Source organism: Idiotropiscis lumnitzeri, chromosome 13, assembly GCF_059441095.1.
Source record: "Idiotropiscis lumnitzeri isolate Australia: NSW breed Sydney's pygmy pipehorse chromosome 13, RoL_Ilum_1.0, whole genome shotgun sequence".
In the NCBI taxonomy this organism is placed as follows: domain Eukaryota; kingdom Metazoa; phylum Chordata; class Actinopteri; order Syngnathiformes; family Syngnathidae; genus Idiotropiscis; species Idiotropiscis lumnitzeri.
In genome coordinates this window covers 4,011,330-4,027,012 of record NC_142403.1, presented here as the reverse complement: position 1 = coordinate 4,027,012, position 15,683 = coordinate 4,011,330, and the positions used below count along the sequence as shown (strand labels likewise).

At 42.6% G+C, this 15,683-nt stretch overlaps 1 protein-coding gene across 3 annotated transcripts in view; it reads right to left on the bottom strand.

The window, feature by feature from the left end:
- The window catches only part of lrp8 (low density lipoprotein receptor-related protein 8, apolipoprotein e receptor), a 167,993-nt gene that overhangs the window by 89,446 nt on the left and 62,864 nt on the right, over positions 1 to 15,683 (bottom strand). For all 3 annotated transcript variants that reach the window (XM_088313999.1, XM_088313997.1, XM_088313998.1), the window contains exon 3: positions 6,750 to 6,872. In XM_088313999.1, the coding sequence (XP_088170125.1) occupies positions 6,750 to 6,872 (123 nt within the window). The remainder of the gene's footprint in view (positions 1 to 6,749; positions 6,873 to 15,683) is intronic.

The window sequence follows — 15,683 nt, the reverse complement described above, 5'->3', positions numbered from 1 at the left end:
TTCTCATGAGTTTTCTTCTCCCAGTCAGTTTTTGTCACGGTTTCCTTTCGAGTCCTTTGAGTCCACACCTGAATCACACCCATCAGACCTTTACTTGGGCACCCGGTTGGCCATCTATCCTGGACCTCCGCGAGGTGGTCAACGACGGCGCCCGAGTAAAGGATCTGCCACCTCTCGTAATAGCACCCACTTGTTACACCCTGAGTCACGTTTTTCCAATTCACTTAGTTCACTTCGTCCGTCTGTTTCTGTACCTCGTCCACAGTCGGTTTCTGCACCACCTTCCGTTCGACCCACGTTTTGTAGCGCACGTTCACCAGCCCCTGTAGTCCCGGTCCCTCGTGTCCTTCGCGTCTCCCGTTCCCCTGAATCCCTATGGCGGCAGGCTGATAGGGATCCGGCCCCCGACCCAGCTCCTCACGAGCTGCAGCCTCCAGTGCCGGCCCCTCGCCAGCTGCAGCGTCCCGTCCCGGCTCCTCGCCAGCTGCAGCGTCCCGTCCCGGCTCCTCGCCAGCTGCAGCGTCCCGTCCCGGCTCCGCGCCAGCTGCAGCGTCCCGTCCCGGCTCCTCGCCAGCTGCAGCGTCCCGTCCCGGCTCCTTGCCAGCTGCAGCGTCCCCTCCCGGCTCCTCGCCAGCTGCAGCGTCCCCTCCCGGCTCCTTGCCAGCTGCAGCCTCCCGTCCCGGCTCCTTGCCAGCTGCAGCCTCCCGTCCCGGCTCCTTGCCAGCTGAAGCCTCCCGTCCCGGCTCCTCGCCAGCTGGGGCCTCCCGTCCCGGCTCCTCGCCAGCTGGAGCCTCCCGTCCCGGCTCCTCGCCAGCTGGAGCCTCCCGTCCCGGCTCCTCGCCAGCTGCAGCGTCCCGTCCCGGCTCCTCGCCAGCTGCAGCAAACCACGCAGCCTCCAGAGTCCCACTCGGGCTCACCGCCAGCTGCTGAGCCCCGTCCCGGCTCCCCGCCAGCTGCTGAGCCCCGTTCCGGCTCCCCGCCAGCGGATGAGCCCCGTTCCGGCTCCCCGCCAGCGGATGAGCCCCGTTCCGGCTCCCCGCCAGCGGATGAGTCCCGTTCCGGCTCCCCGCCAGCTGATAAGCCCCGTCCCGGTTCCCCCCGAGCTGCTGGGGCCCGTTCTGGCCTCCCGAGAGCTGCTGACCCCCGTTCCGGCGCCTCGCCAGCGCTTCAAGTCCCTGTTCCGGCGGAGCACGTCCTGCGTCCGCCACAAGTCCCTGTTCCGGCGGAGCACGTCCTGCGTCCGCCACCAGTCCCGGCGGAGCACGCCACGCGTCCGCCACAAGTCCCTGTTCCAGCGGAGCACGTTCTGCGTCCGCCACAAGTCCCTATTCCGGCGGAGCACGTTCTGCGTCCGCCACCAGTCCCTGTTCCGGCGGAGCACGCCCTGCGTCCGCCACAAGTCCCTGGTCCGGCGGAGCACGCCCTGCGTCCGCCACCAGTCCCTGTTCCGGCGGAGCACGTCCTGCGTCCGCCACCAGTCCCTGTTCCGGCGGAGCACGTCCTGCTTCCGCCACCAGTCCCTGTTCCGGCGGAGCATGCCCTGCGTCCGCCACAAGTCCCTCTTCCGGCGGAGCACGTCCTGCGTCTGCCACAAGTCCCTGTTCCGGCGGAGCACGTCCTGCGTCCGCCACCAGTCCCGGTTCCGGCGGAGCACGCCACGCGTCCGCCACAAGTCCCTGTTCCGGCTGAGCACGTTCTGCGTCCGCCACAAGTCCCTGTTCCGGCGGAGCACGTTCTGCGTCCGCCACCAGTCCCTGTCCCCGCTGCGCCCGGCCCGCCGCCGCTCCAAATCCCGGCCTCGGCGGTGCCAGACGGCCCGCCGCCACCCCACTTCCCTGTCCCGGCGGCGCCCGAGGACACGCCGTCGCTTCCCGTCGCTGCCTCGGCGGTGCTCGACGATCCGCCGTCGCCCCAAGCTCCTTTTTCGGCGGGACTCGACGACCAGCCGCCGCTCCAAGTGCCTGCCTCGGCTGCGCCCGCCCCGTCGCTGCTCCAAGCTCCGGTCTCGGCTGCATCCGGCGTCCAGCCGCCGCGTCTCGTCTCAGCCTCGTCAGCGGACTCCATGCAGTGTTCGGGTCATCCTGGACGTCCGCCTGAATGGCCGCCCTTGGACTTATGCGTCTGTCCTCCCGGACGCCCGCCTGAATGGCCACGGCTAGACTCCCTGGTCTGGTTTCCCGGACGGCCGCCTGAAGGGCCACGGCTGGACTCGCTGGTCTGGCCTCCCGGACGCCCGCCTGACCAGCCTTGATCGCGGACTGTGGTCCCGCCTCCTGGCCCCCTTCCGCCCACCCTGATTTTGGACAATTTTCTTTTGTTTGTGTTTGGGACGTCTGGGATCCGTCCCTTAAGGGGGGGGTACTGTCATGATTTGTATTTGTTATTTTTGGTTTAGTATTTGGTTTCATGTTTTGGCCTTGTATATGTGTCTTGTCTCGTCTTGTCTATTGTGTCCACCTGTGCTCGTTTACCCAAGCCCTAGTGTCAACCAATCCGGTCCTTCCAACCCTCCATGTCTTGTCCAGGTGCTCCTCGTTGTCTCGTCAATTTGTGTGTATTTAGTTCCCTGGTTGCTTTCAGTTCTTGTTGGTTCATTGGCATTTCCACTGTCGCTTGTCCCTGTCGCTTGTCCCTGTCGCTTGTCCCTGTCGCTTGTCCCGGTTGCCTTTCCCTGTTGCCAGTTCCTGTCGCCAGTTCCTGTCGCCTCTCCCTGTAGTTGGTTTCCTGTCGTTAAGTTTTTCCAAGTTCCTTGTTTGCCTTAGTTTTCTGTTTAATAAATGCCCTTTAAGTTACCCCTGCCTGGCTTCCCTGCGTTTGGGTCCTCACCTTCCTCAACCCTGACATTTTCTTGATTTCCAAATTGAACCTCTTTAGATGCATTTGATTTCAAAGGTTCAACTGTGTTAAAATGAAGCACTCATGACGAAGGGATGGATTACGAGCAACCGTCTTCCAAACCCAGATTGTTTTTCCGACGTATAATTACAGTGTGTGTGTCTGTAAGTGAGCCTGTGCTTGTATCTGTGTTGTTTTCAGAGGCATCACCGCAGGTCTCTAGTTAATCAGTAGTCACCAGAGGTTGCAGGGATCTGCACATCGGCCACTTCCCTGGCAAATCAATTCAATAAAAGGCCTTACTTAAGCTGAACTTAGATCACAAAGTGTTGTCCTTACAGTGATACGGAAAGGACTAAAAGGAGAGACATAAATACAACATGATGATGTGATGGAGAGATGTTTACCACTGTCCCTGAGTTAAAGGTGAGAATGATAAAAGAAATGGAATACAGGGCCTGACTTTAGTGTTATAGCGCCCGTTATGGGACAATGATGATATAAAAAGAGTACAGAATTAAACTAATGAAAGATACATTTTTGGATGATGTAGAAAAGGAGGTTGGACCAGCAGTCACCACTTAATAAGTCAGCCACTTGTGGGACATTAAAAACAAAAAAATGCCAAATAAGTTGGCATGTCAATGAAGTAATTGATATGTTGTACTTTTTTAATTTAAATAGGATTGTGTCACATTCCATTAATATGTCATTAATTACATAATTCTTAAAGTTTTAATGGCAATATTTGTAGTTTAATGAGTCTGTCTCGTCCAGCGGTTCTCAAATGGGAATACACGTATTCGTGGGGGTTCTTGAAGGACTCCAGAAGGTACGCGTGATTTTAAAAAAACATGCAAAAATTATTTTTAAATAATTTTTTAATTAATTAAATGTTTCAGAAAATATAAGGTCATGAAAAACCCAGATTCTCCCCCAATTGAGAATGGTTTGACCCAACTTGTCACATCCCACCTCTCCTTCCCTGTCAATCACTTGAAGTCGCAAACAATGGCGTTGTTGTTGAAGCGTAAGTTTTCCGAACAAAACAGCGGCGCAAGTTAAAAATTCCGGTTGTATGTTGAAGATTATATTTTATTTGGATTTACACCCACAAATTTCAAGAAACCCCAGGCATTGTGTTTTTTTTTCTGTGGGGAGAAACTTGCTAACAGTTGCATGCATTGAGCTCCCACAACCTCTGCACTGCGAGGGCATTGTGCTTACCAGTCGTCCACCGTGCCGCCCAGTTTTTAAATCCATTAATTAATTAATTGTGATTTCAATATCAATAAAAATAATTGCGATTAATATTTTCTTATGATCGGCCACGCCGACAAGTGATGGCTGTATCTGGCACGCATATGCCCACATACACACACTCATGCACTCACAGAGTCTTTGATCCCCTGTTTGAGAGTCATGCTAATAAAAAGTGCAAATAAGACATTTGGCCTGCGGTCACAGCAACATAAAGTTCGGTGATCAGACAGACACGTTCAGCTCCGTTCTGGATATCTATCTGTGGATTAATATGAATAAGACAAAAATGCCAATGGAAAGTTTGTCCAAATTCAAAGTCCATCACGCCCTTAAACATGCATCCACAGTCAACATTTAAAAAAAAAAAAATACCATTGCTTCATTTTAATTGAATCAGATTAATAATACGAACACGGCATTAAATAATTTACGTTGGATTGTATTAAAGGAGGGCGGCACGGTGGCCGACTGGTTAGCACGATGGCCTCACAGTGAGAGACAGCATCAGGCGTGGGTTCGATCCCGGCTCCGGCCATCCTGTGTGGAGTTTGCATGTTCTCCCCGTGCTTGCGTGGGTTTCCTCCGGGTACTCCGGTTTCCTCTCACATTCCAAAAACATGCATTGTCGGCTGATTGAACACTCTAAATTGCCCCTAGGTATGAGTGTGAGCGCGGATGGTTGTTTGTCTCAGTGTGCCCTGCAATTGGCTGGCAACCAGTTCAGGGTGTCCCCCGCCTACTGCCCGAAGCTGGGATAGGCTCCAGCACCCCCCGCGACCCTAGTGAGGAGAAGCGGTATAGATGATGGATGGATGGATGGATGTATTAAAGGAAACATATTCTGGAAAACCGACTTTGTGTCTATTTCTGAAAATGAGCTGAGCCTTTTAGTTGTCTGGTTGTCCTGGTAACGAAAAACAAACTTGCCATTGGTCCAGCAGTATGTAGGTGGGATGACGGCTGACTCACATGGAAGAGTCAGAGTTGGGCTTATTTCAGCAAGATTAGAAATAAGGTGTATAAAGGGTATTTTGATGAAAGCATTTCAAGACACCTGGATCTGTTTGAATTGAGACAAAAAAAATCATGTCTCCATTTACTTATATATCCTCTATAATTATGTGTATGCTTTCTAAAGAGAGAGGGATATTTTCCTGTTTTTTTTTAGGTGAGAAAAAGAAGACTAGCCATTAACAATCATCCATAACACTTGGTGTGCATGGAGAGTCTTTTGTACCGCAGTGGTTTTACTGCCTTTAAAGTGCCATCTAAAAATGTAACAACTGGCAATGCAATGCAAACACACACTACAACCTAATTGTTCTCACACGCGACAGACCGCAATGTTATTAGTACTAACTAACCTGTCACCGATACTGAGTCCAACCTTAATTTTTTTATAATTATAGCAATGAGCGGCTAGCTTTTCAATTAGACCATAAGGGGAGAAATGTGCTTGAAGCCCTTTAATTACATTAATGCCCTATTATAAAGGCTATCTACACAGGATGTGATCAACTTAGAACAGAACAAAGGCTGCCAGACTGAAAGTGCTGTTGTTATTTATACCGAGAAATGCCGGACTACAACCAGGATTAAACTGAGAAGAAAGATGTTACCAATGATATCTGAGGGAATGGAATGTTGGTTGAGAATGTAATCCGAGTACTCCCCCTTTTAATAATGAAATTAGCCAGAGCAAAGACATCATTTTGTAATCATTGTGTGAACTTGGTGTGAACAGAGTCAACATTTCTTTCACTCACAGTTGTCATGAGCAAAGCATGCATGGTGCTCCAGCAGCAGAAACAACATGCAGTAATGTTCTAAAGTAGTGTGAAGTGTGCACGGTAAGTATGATTGCATAAAAATGGGACACGCAACCCAAACAAGCATCTCATTGTGCTGGAGGGAAAGCATCTGTGTCTGTGTAACTTAATTGGAATGGGTGTTGTGAGAAGGACTTTCTTTTTAAATTTTTATTGTTTCTTTACAACAATTATACTCAATTTGGATCGCTTCAGAGAGTTTTTTTTATTTTTTTTATTATTATTGAATTATTGTTGTAGTTTGCATAGATGCCTCGACCCATGCTTCATAATTGAACTCTGCTGGTGTGCTAAATTATATTATTTATTATAATTTTCTTTTTTTTCATTGAAATTCAAAATGTTCTACGTTCAGTTTTACTGAGCATATACGATGGTGCCGAAAAACTTTTGGAGGTAGCGAACACTCACAATGAACCCTATTGGCCCAGCGGCGTAAGAATATGGCATCATGCGGCACACGACAACGTGCTCAGCAACTGCTGTGTTTTGACTGTTATATTGATTATAAATGTTTTCCATTCAAATATTTAATGGGAAAATGACTTTACGACTATGTTGGCATTGGTTAGTGATGAACTACGACGCGTGCTAATTCGTGTCCATATTTGGTCATAAACCCGTGACCTTCTGTCTATATTTGGAGAACAAATTATGCACCCACTGAATAGGCATCCTTGCATCTTGAATATATTATTTGTTTGTGTGTGTGTGTGTGAGAGGTAATCAGCCAGACCATGTTCGTGGTCACCGCACCATCTGTGTTGCTCATCTATTTCGGAATTGTTCTTTTACAGGCATTGGGTCATGTCTGTTACTTACTGCAGATTGCGTCAGCCTCATCCGAACCATCTGCACACTCCTGCTCCCCATCGCAGCGCCACCTAGCAGGAACACACTGGCCATTCTTGCAGGCAAAATCTGTAGTTGCACATGTCTTCTTTGCTGTAGAGAAGAATCATACATACAGTCATTAAAATGTGAGTACTGCATGGTAGTCTGAATATATTTATGAATTTGCGGCTATTTTAGCAAATGTAAAATCATTTGATGTCAGTATTAACCCCCATTAGAAATACAACTTGTACAAATGTGACTTATATCAACCTGGCCTTGTTTTGTTGAAAATAATCTATCTGTATTATTTTAATGTCTTCTATACAAAATATGTACTGTGTTTTATTAACAAATGGGGAAAAAAGATATCAGAGAACTGCCATTGATTTCATGCAATTTTAAGGGAAATGCTATATTGAGATATATAGGTATTTCTTTAAAATGATTTGTCATTGTTTTTGGGGGGGAATTGTATATATCAAACATACAGTAAAAAGTGGTATCGAACACCCCAAGTTGCGATAGACCGGCAACCAGCCCATGGAATAACCTAACTCCTGCCCAATGTCAGCTGGGAAAGGCCTCATTTCACCAACACCTCAAATAAAAACTGGTGGTATAAAAATCAAATACCTGATCAGCAATGCAAGTGGGTCACAGATGGACAAAAGCTCAAAAGCAAAGAAACACCATTTTAAGTGAAGCAACAGAAGACTAAAATGGCATTCGTTAAATGTATGTTGCTGATTTTTTTTTTTTTTCTACATTTATGTTGTGCAGACTTACGAATAATAACCATTTTATACAAACAGTAAGTGCTCACCACATTCTCATGAGGACATGATTTAGGACAATCACTTTTGATCATTAAACGAAGGTAAAGGTCAGTGCTTTCAACCATGTCATTAAATTTACTCATTCTGTCACACACACAAAGTGAACGTGAAAAGGAAATAAAATATGTGACCTGATAATAATAGTTAAAGGAACACTGCCACTTCTGATGAAGATATGTCGATTGACTTCTGGTCCTTTATTACCTTTAAAAGCGGCAACATGCAAGTGTAAAGAATAGCACTATCATAAAGCACAGACGTCGCCTAATAAATAAGTCAATGAGAAAAATTGCCAAGTAGGTTTTTTTTTTTTTTTTTTTGCAAATCCGATATTTCAAAAGACAATAGTTACCTACTTAAGAAAAAAATATAATGGCTGGTGCTACATAAAATATTGTAAAACACAGCATAAGTTCACATTAAAGCAAGACTCAGTCAATATCAAAACTTTCTCGACGATGGCTTTCCACTAGCAAAATGTATTTAAGATATGTTCGAAAGCATTCTGCTTTCTGGTTCAAGGCAAATGATGCATGGTGATACAAAATATTTGAACAGGACTATTTGAATCCCTGGGCAGTGTTAGAGTCCCATTGTGACTCAAGCAGTAAATACAGAAAAACAATTGCTTAGTCCAAAAATTACCCAAAAATATTTTGCCAAGACATTGCATGTTTTTGGTAAGAGAAAACAAAAAGCGCTTTTGACCATTTACTTTGGCTTTTGGTAGCGGCAACACAAGTATGGGTAAAAATCTAATAGTAGGCACTTATCTAAAAAGTGCGCCCCCTCATTAGGAACACCATTCCGTTTTGAGAGTTTTAATGGGCTTCTTGCACTTAACGTCACTGATGAAATACTGGTTTGAGTTTTTCTGCTTTTGATTATTATTTTTTTTTATTCTACATGTGTTTGCAGGACTTGTGGTTATAAAAGTATAATTTACGTTAGATATAGGTTATCAAGATGTTAACGAACCATCCCTGAGTAGTGATAGAGTATGCGCGCAGTAATGTATTAACATTAGTATGAGCATTACCATTTAAGCAAAAAATACCTAACATTGTGTTCTCTGTGATTTAAGTACTCGTTAAAGTCTGTTTTACATTATAAGAGTCAACTATGGACAGACAGACGGGCAGGCAAGGGAAGTGGCTGGGCTTTCTGCTTCAGATCCATAAAGAAGGATGACATTTGAATTTGACCTCATATTAAATATAGTATTCCAGTCTTTAAACTTGAGGGGAGTAAATGAAAAAAAACTAAAAATGGGCCATTTTCTTTTGGATATAATATTGGCACTCAAACATGCTCAAATTATACAATATCCCAAACTAATATAAATGTGTTAGTTGAGTAAAAGCAAAAGAACACAGTCCCCAACTATCCCACATTACAAACACTTTGCTTTAACAAATTCATTCTGACCTGACTTCAAGTTTGAGAAAGAGTACAAAAAAAGAAAGGCAACTGACAACACAATTTCAGATGATTAAAAAATTATTTTCTGTTCAGTCATTTCAGATGGAGACTTTATCAATGCTTAGGCCTACTACATTTCAGACCTATTATTTTTCAGGAGGTGTGTATTTTTCATACACACGCACGCACAAACACACACGCATCATCTTCTGAATACATCCACGGGACATCCCAAAAGGACAGAGAAAAATGGTAGACTGAAGGAATTGAGGTGAGTAGAACAAATGGCGGAGAAATAAGACAGGAAATAGATTACCCTCTGCATTGTTGTGATCCGCTAAAAAGCTAAAGAACGCTACATGTCAGTTGAGGGACACAGGCTGTTAATCAATGAGCTGAGGTTGTACAACACCCATGAGGGAATGGCGAATACTTCAAGTTGTGTGTGTGTGTTTGTCTGTGTTCTCTATCACACACGCACACACACGCACGCACACCCCCGCGCACACAGACAAACAGGGAGAGGGAGGGAAGGAAGCAGCGGTAAACGGACTACCAGACAAGCGGTAAAGTTGCCTGGTAAAATATTGGTTCAGTGGAGAGATTATAAGTCCATCCACTTTCTCATTAGTCAGTAGAAATATCGGGACGAGAAGACCAGATCGGATACTAGTTGGGTACTGATTCATGCAAAAAGATAGCAGTTTGAAACACACTAGGGAAATACCACATTTGCTCAAATTACCTTTAATTATGTTGTTATTACACACTCCGTCACAATATTTATAATTTAATAAGGTAAGGAACAGATAAATATGAATATGCAATTATCTTTCTATAAATTTTGGCAAGTCTTCACATTTAAATATTTACATTTTCAATTCACTCTACCACATTTGCTGGAAAGCACAGTCCCAGCATTTGTGTGTACTTTGGGGGCTATTGGTTCCCTTTGGCACCATGTTCGTAAGCCCTGCTGGAAATGATGAAGCGACCCATAATACTACTAAATGAAGATAAATAAAGTATATAAGAATCGTCCCAATGGAAACTCTTGATCTTGAACTTTTTTTTTTTTAAAGATGGAGCCCAATTGTTGCCAATATATAGACCTTATAATTGACCTACGCACTTAATTTACGATGCTCCATTAGCCAACGGCAAAATGTACCAAGTGCCAAAACATGATCAGGAAGCCCTGAAAGAATATATTTTATCTTTACTTGCTGCGAGGCAGTCACCGATGGTGTAGTAATACATTCGCCTGACTTGGGGGGCGGTGACAAAATAGTCGTCATTGTCGCTCGGCATCGTCCGAATTATCAGTCAGCACAAACCAGCCGTACCCTCAGCATTTACTTAAAAAATATTAGATTAAAAACAAAATGCGAACTACGTACAAGTGAGTTAATTAGTTACATTAGTCCAAAAATACGTGATTCAATTTGTGTTCTTATTCCTATCGAAAAATACATCATACTTCCATTATTTATTTTTACATCATTTTGATACTCAATTTTTAACAGAAACAGAACCACAAATGAAATAAATAATAAATAAATAGACATTTTCTATTTATGTAATATGATTTCACCCTTATAATTATTTTCATCAAACAAAAGAAGAAAGCAATTTATCAATGATGAGATGATCTATTTCCCCAGCTCTTGAGAGAAAAATGCTTTTGCAGTATGTTAGAGAAATGCATTCTGTCATTATTCTGACAAATAAAAAGGATTGCCCCAAAACAAGGCAGGGCAGTGAGAGCACACCACAAATGTATGTTGCAGATTTGATAGTCGGCCCTTGGCAAATGTTATGGTTCAAAGGTAACTAAAGCAGATTTTGAGGTGCAATTCTTGGCAGCTCATACTTATTGTATATAAAGCCACTTGTGCACTACAGCCTCCCTTGTGTCCTCATGAATCTGTTTAAACCTCCCCTGGGAAAATGTTCTGTTGCACTCATTTTAGGAAAACAGATTCAAGTCCTTTTTCTCAGAGTATTTCTTTAACTCACTTTGATTTGGCAGGGAGTCATGTTGAGAGCTGATGAAAGCAGATGTCGTACAGAAAAATTTTACTTTTTGCAGCGAACTTTAGAAAGTGTAATGAAAACACCATTGCAGGGGGTCCTCTGTTTACGCTAGTCATAACATTCTCAAATTCAGGGGTCTGTCAGTTTTCCATTTGTCCATGCTGCAACACATCTGATTCAAATGATAAGATCATGAACAAGGTCTGTGGAAGCTAGATAACAATCCTGATCATTTCAATCAGGTGTGTTGTAGCAGGACAGCGAGGAACAGGATTGAAGAACCGTGCTATATTTTATGGTTACTAAAAGTTTGCAGTGCGCCAGTTTGCTCCTTTTAGGCTGTACACCCGCTACAAGAGTGAAGGTAAATGATTGTTCCTCTGTTTCTGGTTTTCACTTGATTATTTTATATGATTGCCTGGAAGTGTTTATACTGAACTTTACGATACTGTTTATTGTAATGTTATGTTTAGGTTTATGGTTCCGTACAAAATATTTTTGTTGCTGATTAAATTTCATATTCAATGTACGGAAAATGGGCTTTTTTATAGGCAAGGGGTGCATATGCCTAATAACATGGTACTGGATTTATTGTACACATTTTGCTTTATTGAGGCACTGCTTTAGTTAAACAAATGATGTTAGACATTTCAGGAAGTAGATAGAGGAAGACAAAGTACCAAGTAAAAATAATAAAGTAGAGGAAGGAAAAGTACTGAACAGTTTAAACAAACACAACATTTTGAGAAATGACCAGGATGCAAAATTGTAAAAAAAAAAAAAAAGAGATTTGGGTCTATTTGAAAATATATATATTTACACAGTTGCTTTCTAAGCAAGTAATACTCCCCAAAACAAGTGCCAGAGGCCCTGATAAATACATTTTAACAGCGATATTCTTCTAACCATCAGACCATTCGCATGTTGAACACTAACCCCGACTGATTGTAGCATCTCAATGACATCAGGCTTTCAGACTTCACCTGCATTCAATTATTTAACAGTCAGGCATCAATACTATGAATGCCATAAACATAAGCACACACCCAGGCACCCCTCCCCCTATGTCAAAATTCAATCTGACCATCACGTCTGGGCTGGGTCATCACTGAAATGACAGCCCATATCCAAATATGGTAATCGACAGCGCATCTTTGACTGCAAAAGTCGCACATTGCTGGAAGGATATGCACGTCGCCCCTCTCCTCAATCCCCCCAAGTGTTGTAGTAACAAATATTCTATGACTGGGATTCAGTGGAAATGTTGCTTGCACAACCGCAAAACTGTGTCAGATGTAAATAATGAAAATTACTAACAGTTGCATGGATGTGAATTCGTTAATGCCACCCGAATCCTTACTTGTTCTATACTTGTTTTATTTTAAATCACACATTTAGAAAACAATTTTAGTCAGGGACTTCTGTTGCCATTGTACAACTGATGTGCATCTAAAGCTTTTAACATGTTTGTAGACCGCGGAGGTCATAACACACTGAGTGAACTCCACTATTCATAGCTTACAAGTACAGCTACTCATACATCCATTTACCAGCACAAGAAAATGAAGGCAACACAAATATCACCATAGAACCAAGTGGGTGTCACAAGTGCAATACCTAAAATGTTTCCAGAGTAGGTTTTATGGAGATGACATTTCATTTACAACAGTGAATGTATTCCTTAAAGAACATATAGCCAAGTACTTTAATGAAAGCTTAATAAGAAAATGTTTAATAAAGATGATGACAGCAATTTTATTTTCACATCCAAAAACACAGGGCAATTTCACACAATAAAACTTAGCGTCTGATTATGGGTTGTGGCAGCTCTCCGAGTAAATGGAAAATTCAATAATCATGAATTCTCACTTTATTCTTTGCGCAATAAATGAGATTTTAGCACACCCACCCGGAAACACAAAGAAAACAAGCAAGCAAATGTTCCTGCTGGCTGCATGAATCGACACTCGCTGTGAGCTATGCAAGCCCTCTTTTCTCTATCACCACCATTCATGTCCCAAACTGCACACATGCAGCGCACTGCTGGTCAGCCCACATGACAAATTGCCACTGGGCTTATTAGCAAAAATTATGCACCCACTGAATTCAGTTATTGAAAATGAGGAGGTGGGGAGTTGGAGCGTTTGGAGCCTGCTGAGCATCCGCAGACAAAAGAAAGAAGGAATTCTCTACTTGCTGACCAGAAGAGTAAAAAAAATACAAATGGCTGCCACTTGGACACAACAATGAACCTTAAAAAGGTCACCAGCTGTTGATCAGGGCATTTGTGAGCAACTGCATCCCTAGTGCATTCCTGTTTGCTATCAGTTAAAAGGAGGATTGAAGATGTTTTTTTTTGGTCAAGGTGAAAAACACAAAGGAAATCCCAAAGTGCTACTTTGCATAATAGATTTGCAAGAGGTGAATATGGATGTGGGATTTTTCAAGTTTAAAAACTGAGAACGCCTCTATTTGCGCTTTCAGCTAAGCTAAACGCTGTACACAGATTCTTAATGTTCCTTCCTCTTCTCTGGAATCTTGCAATCTTTGGCATATACTTCCCTTGCTCCCTTCCCCTAAACAGCCAGGTGCCCTTTTATTTTGTCAATATGTATAGGGTGACTAAGGTTTATAAATTAAATTAGGTGAGTTGAGAATTAATGAGTTAAAAAAAAACAGAAAATACTTTCAAACTATTTGATTTAACCAACAACCAGAATATATTATATTAAATTGCACCAGCTGTTTCTGATATATGTAAACAATAAGTAGTTGTCATTGGTAAAGTCAATTAAGCTTCTCTGCTCTCTAAGGGCATGTTAACGCAAGAAGACTGTCGTAAAAAAGGCAGTTTTTGTTTCTTTGCGCTTTTCACGCCTGCATCTTCATTTTCATGCTAGGGCAGGTCTACTTTACCGTGTCTGGAAATTTGGCAGAGGCACCAGACAATTTGGTGACAAAATAGACTAGACTTTAGACTGGATAAATGCAGGTCTAAGTTGTGGCGCAGGTAAGGCGGGGTTTGACCGAAAGAGATTCTGCGCTTTGCTGAAATGTGTTGTATATATCTTCACATTTCATTTATAAATATGACATCAATGTGCACCAAACACTTTAAATTATAGTAGAAATGAATTAAACATGTTATAATTATCACCATCTTTATTTTATTTTTTAAAACAACCCTCGGGGTTGTTGCATAGCTATGCCTTGGGAGACTAGGTTCACAGATGGACATGATCGACTGGAGTGGAAGGTGGTAAGTGCACACTATGTAGTGGGGATCTTTTATCATTCACCCGTTGCAGTTCCAAATAAACATACTTTTCGTGTTTCAATCTTCTGCATGTACTCCAGCGAGTTAATTTCTGCTCCTGCAGTCAAAGTTGGTCTGCATTGAACTTAAAGGGAGCCACTTCCATTGGCTGGGATAGAAGTTCACTCCCACAACGGCGCAACCCCTTTCGAACTGCGGCGCTCTATTAAAATACCAAAAGGAAGAAAACTCCACAAATGTGCAGTTAGACTGCACTTCATTTTTTTTTTTTTAACGATACCTTTTCCTCAGGCAGCTAAAAAACCGACAGCCGACTGTTTTCCCCCATCCCTTATTAAAAATTAATTAAATAGAAACATATATTCTGCATTAGAATTTGTGTTCAACGGGTAACTCTTTTTGGAAAAAAACAAAGGCGATAAGCCGCAGTTTTCTATGTTGAAAAAAATTAATTGTTTACTGCATGTACACTATGATTGTGTACTGTGAATGCACATAAAGGTACATAAAGGGATTTCTAATTCTAATTCTTAACAGATTGCTAAAACTGTGCCTTTTAACATGGCAACAGTTTTGCTAATTAAAACAGAACAGACCCAAGAAAAAAAAAAAATCAAGATTTATTTAGGAACTATAGAGCGCCCTTACCGGTGAAAAATCCACAGAAAACCGTTGTATTAGCCGCATGGTTCAAAATCTAGAAAAAAAGTAGCGGGTTATAGTCCGGAAAATAAGGTAGTCTCCACTGTTCAAGCTCAGCTGGAGATACTTCATGAAGCTCATTATCTTTAGCGACACATTCATAATCAAAACTTTCCACCCTTCATGAATGAAAGGGACAACACACTTATGAATGTGCATATTTTACGTTTGGGAAAACTGCATATGCATTGTATTCCGTGTCGAGACACTAATACACAAAGAAAACATCATATTTACTCTCCAAAACACTGTTGTTGTGTAAACAAGCCGACATAATAATTTATCCAATTCATGTTAAAATGTATCAAGTAAACTGTCATAAGAGTTGGGGTGTTTTTCTCGGTTTGCAAATTATTTCAAATTATAATTAAAGTTCATGAAGTAGTTAGTGACATCTGCATATCTGCCACACGTATTGATGTTGAGCCATGCCATCATCACAACAGTTCAAAATATCATGCAACATAATATGCAATAATGATAATTCATCCAGCAATTATTCAATCATGCTCATATGCAATAAAATATATAATCCATGAATGAAGTAAAACTATCAACAAACAAATCACAAACCTAACACTTATCTTAACAACAAATGTTTATCAAAAAGTGACTGGTAGCTAGCTTTAGATCAGTGTTTTGGAT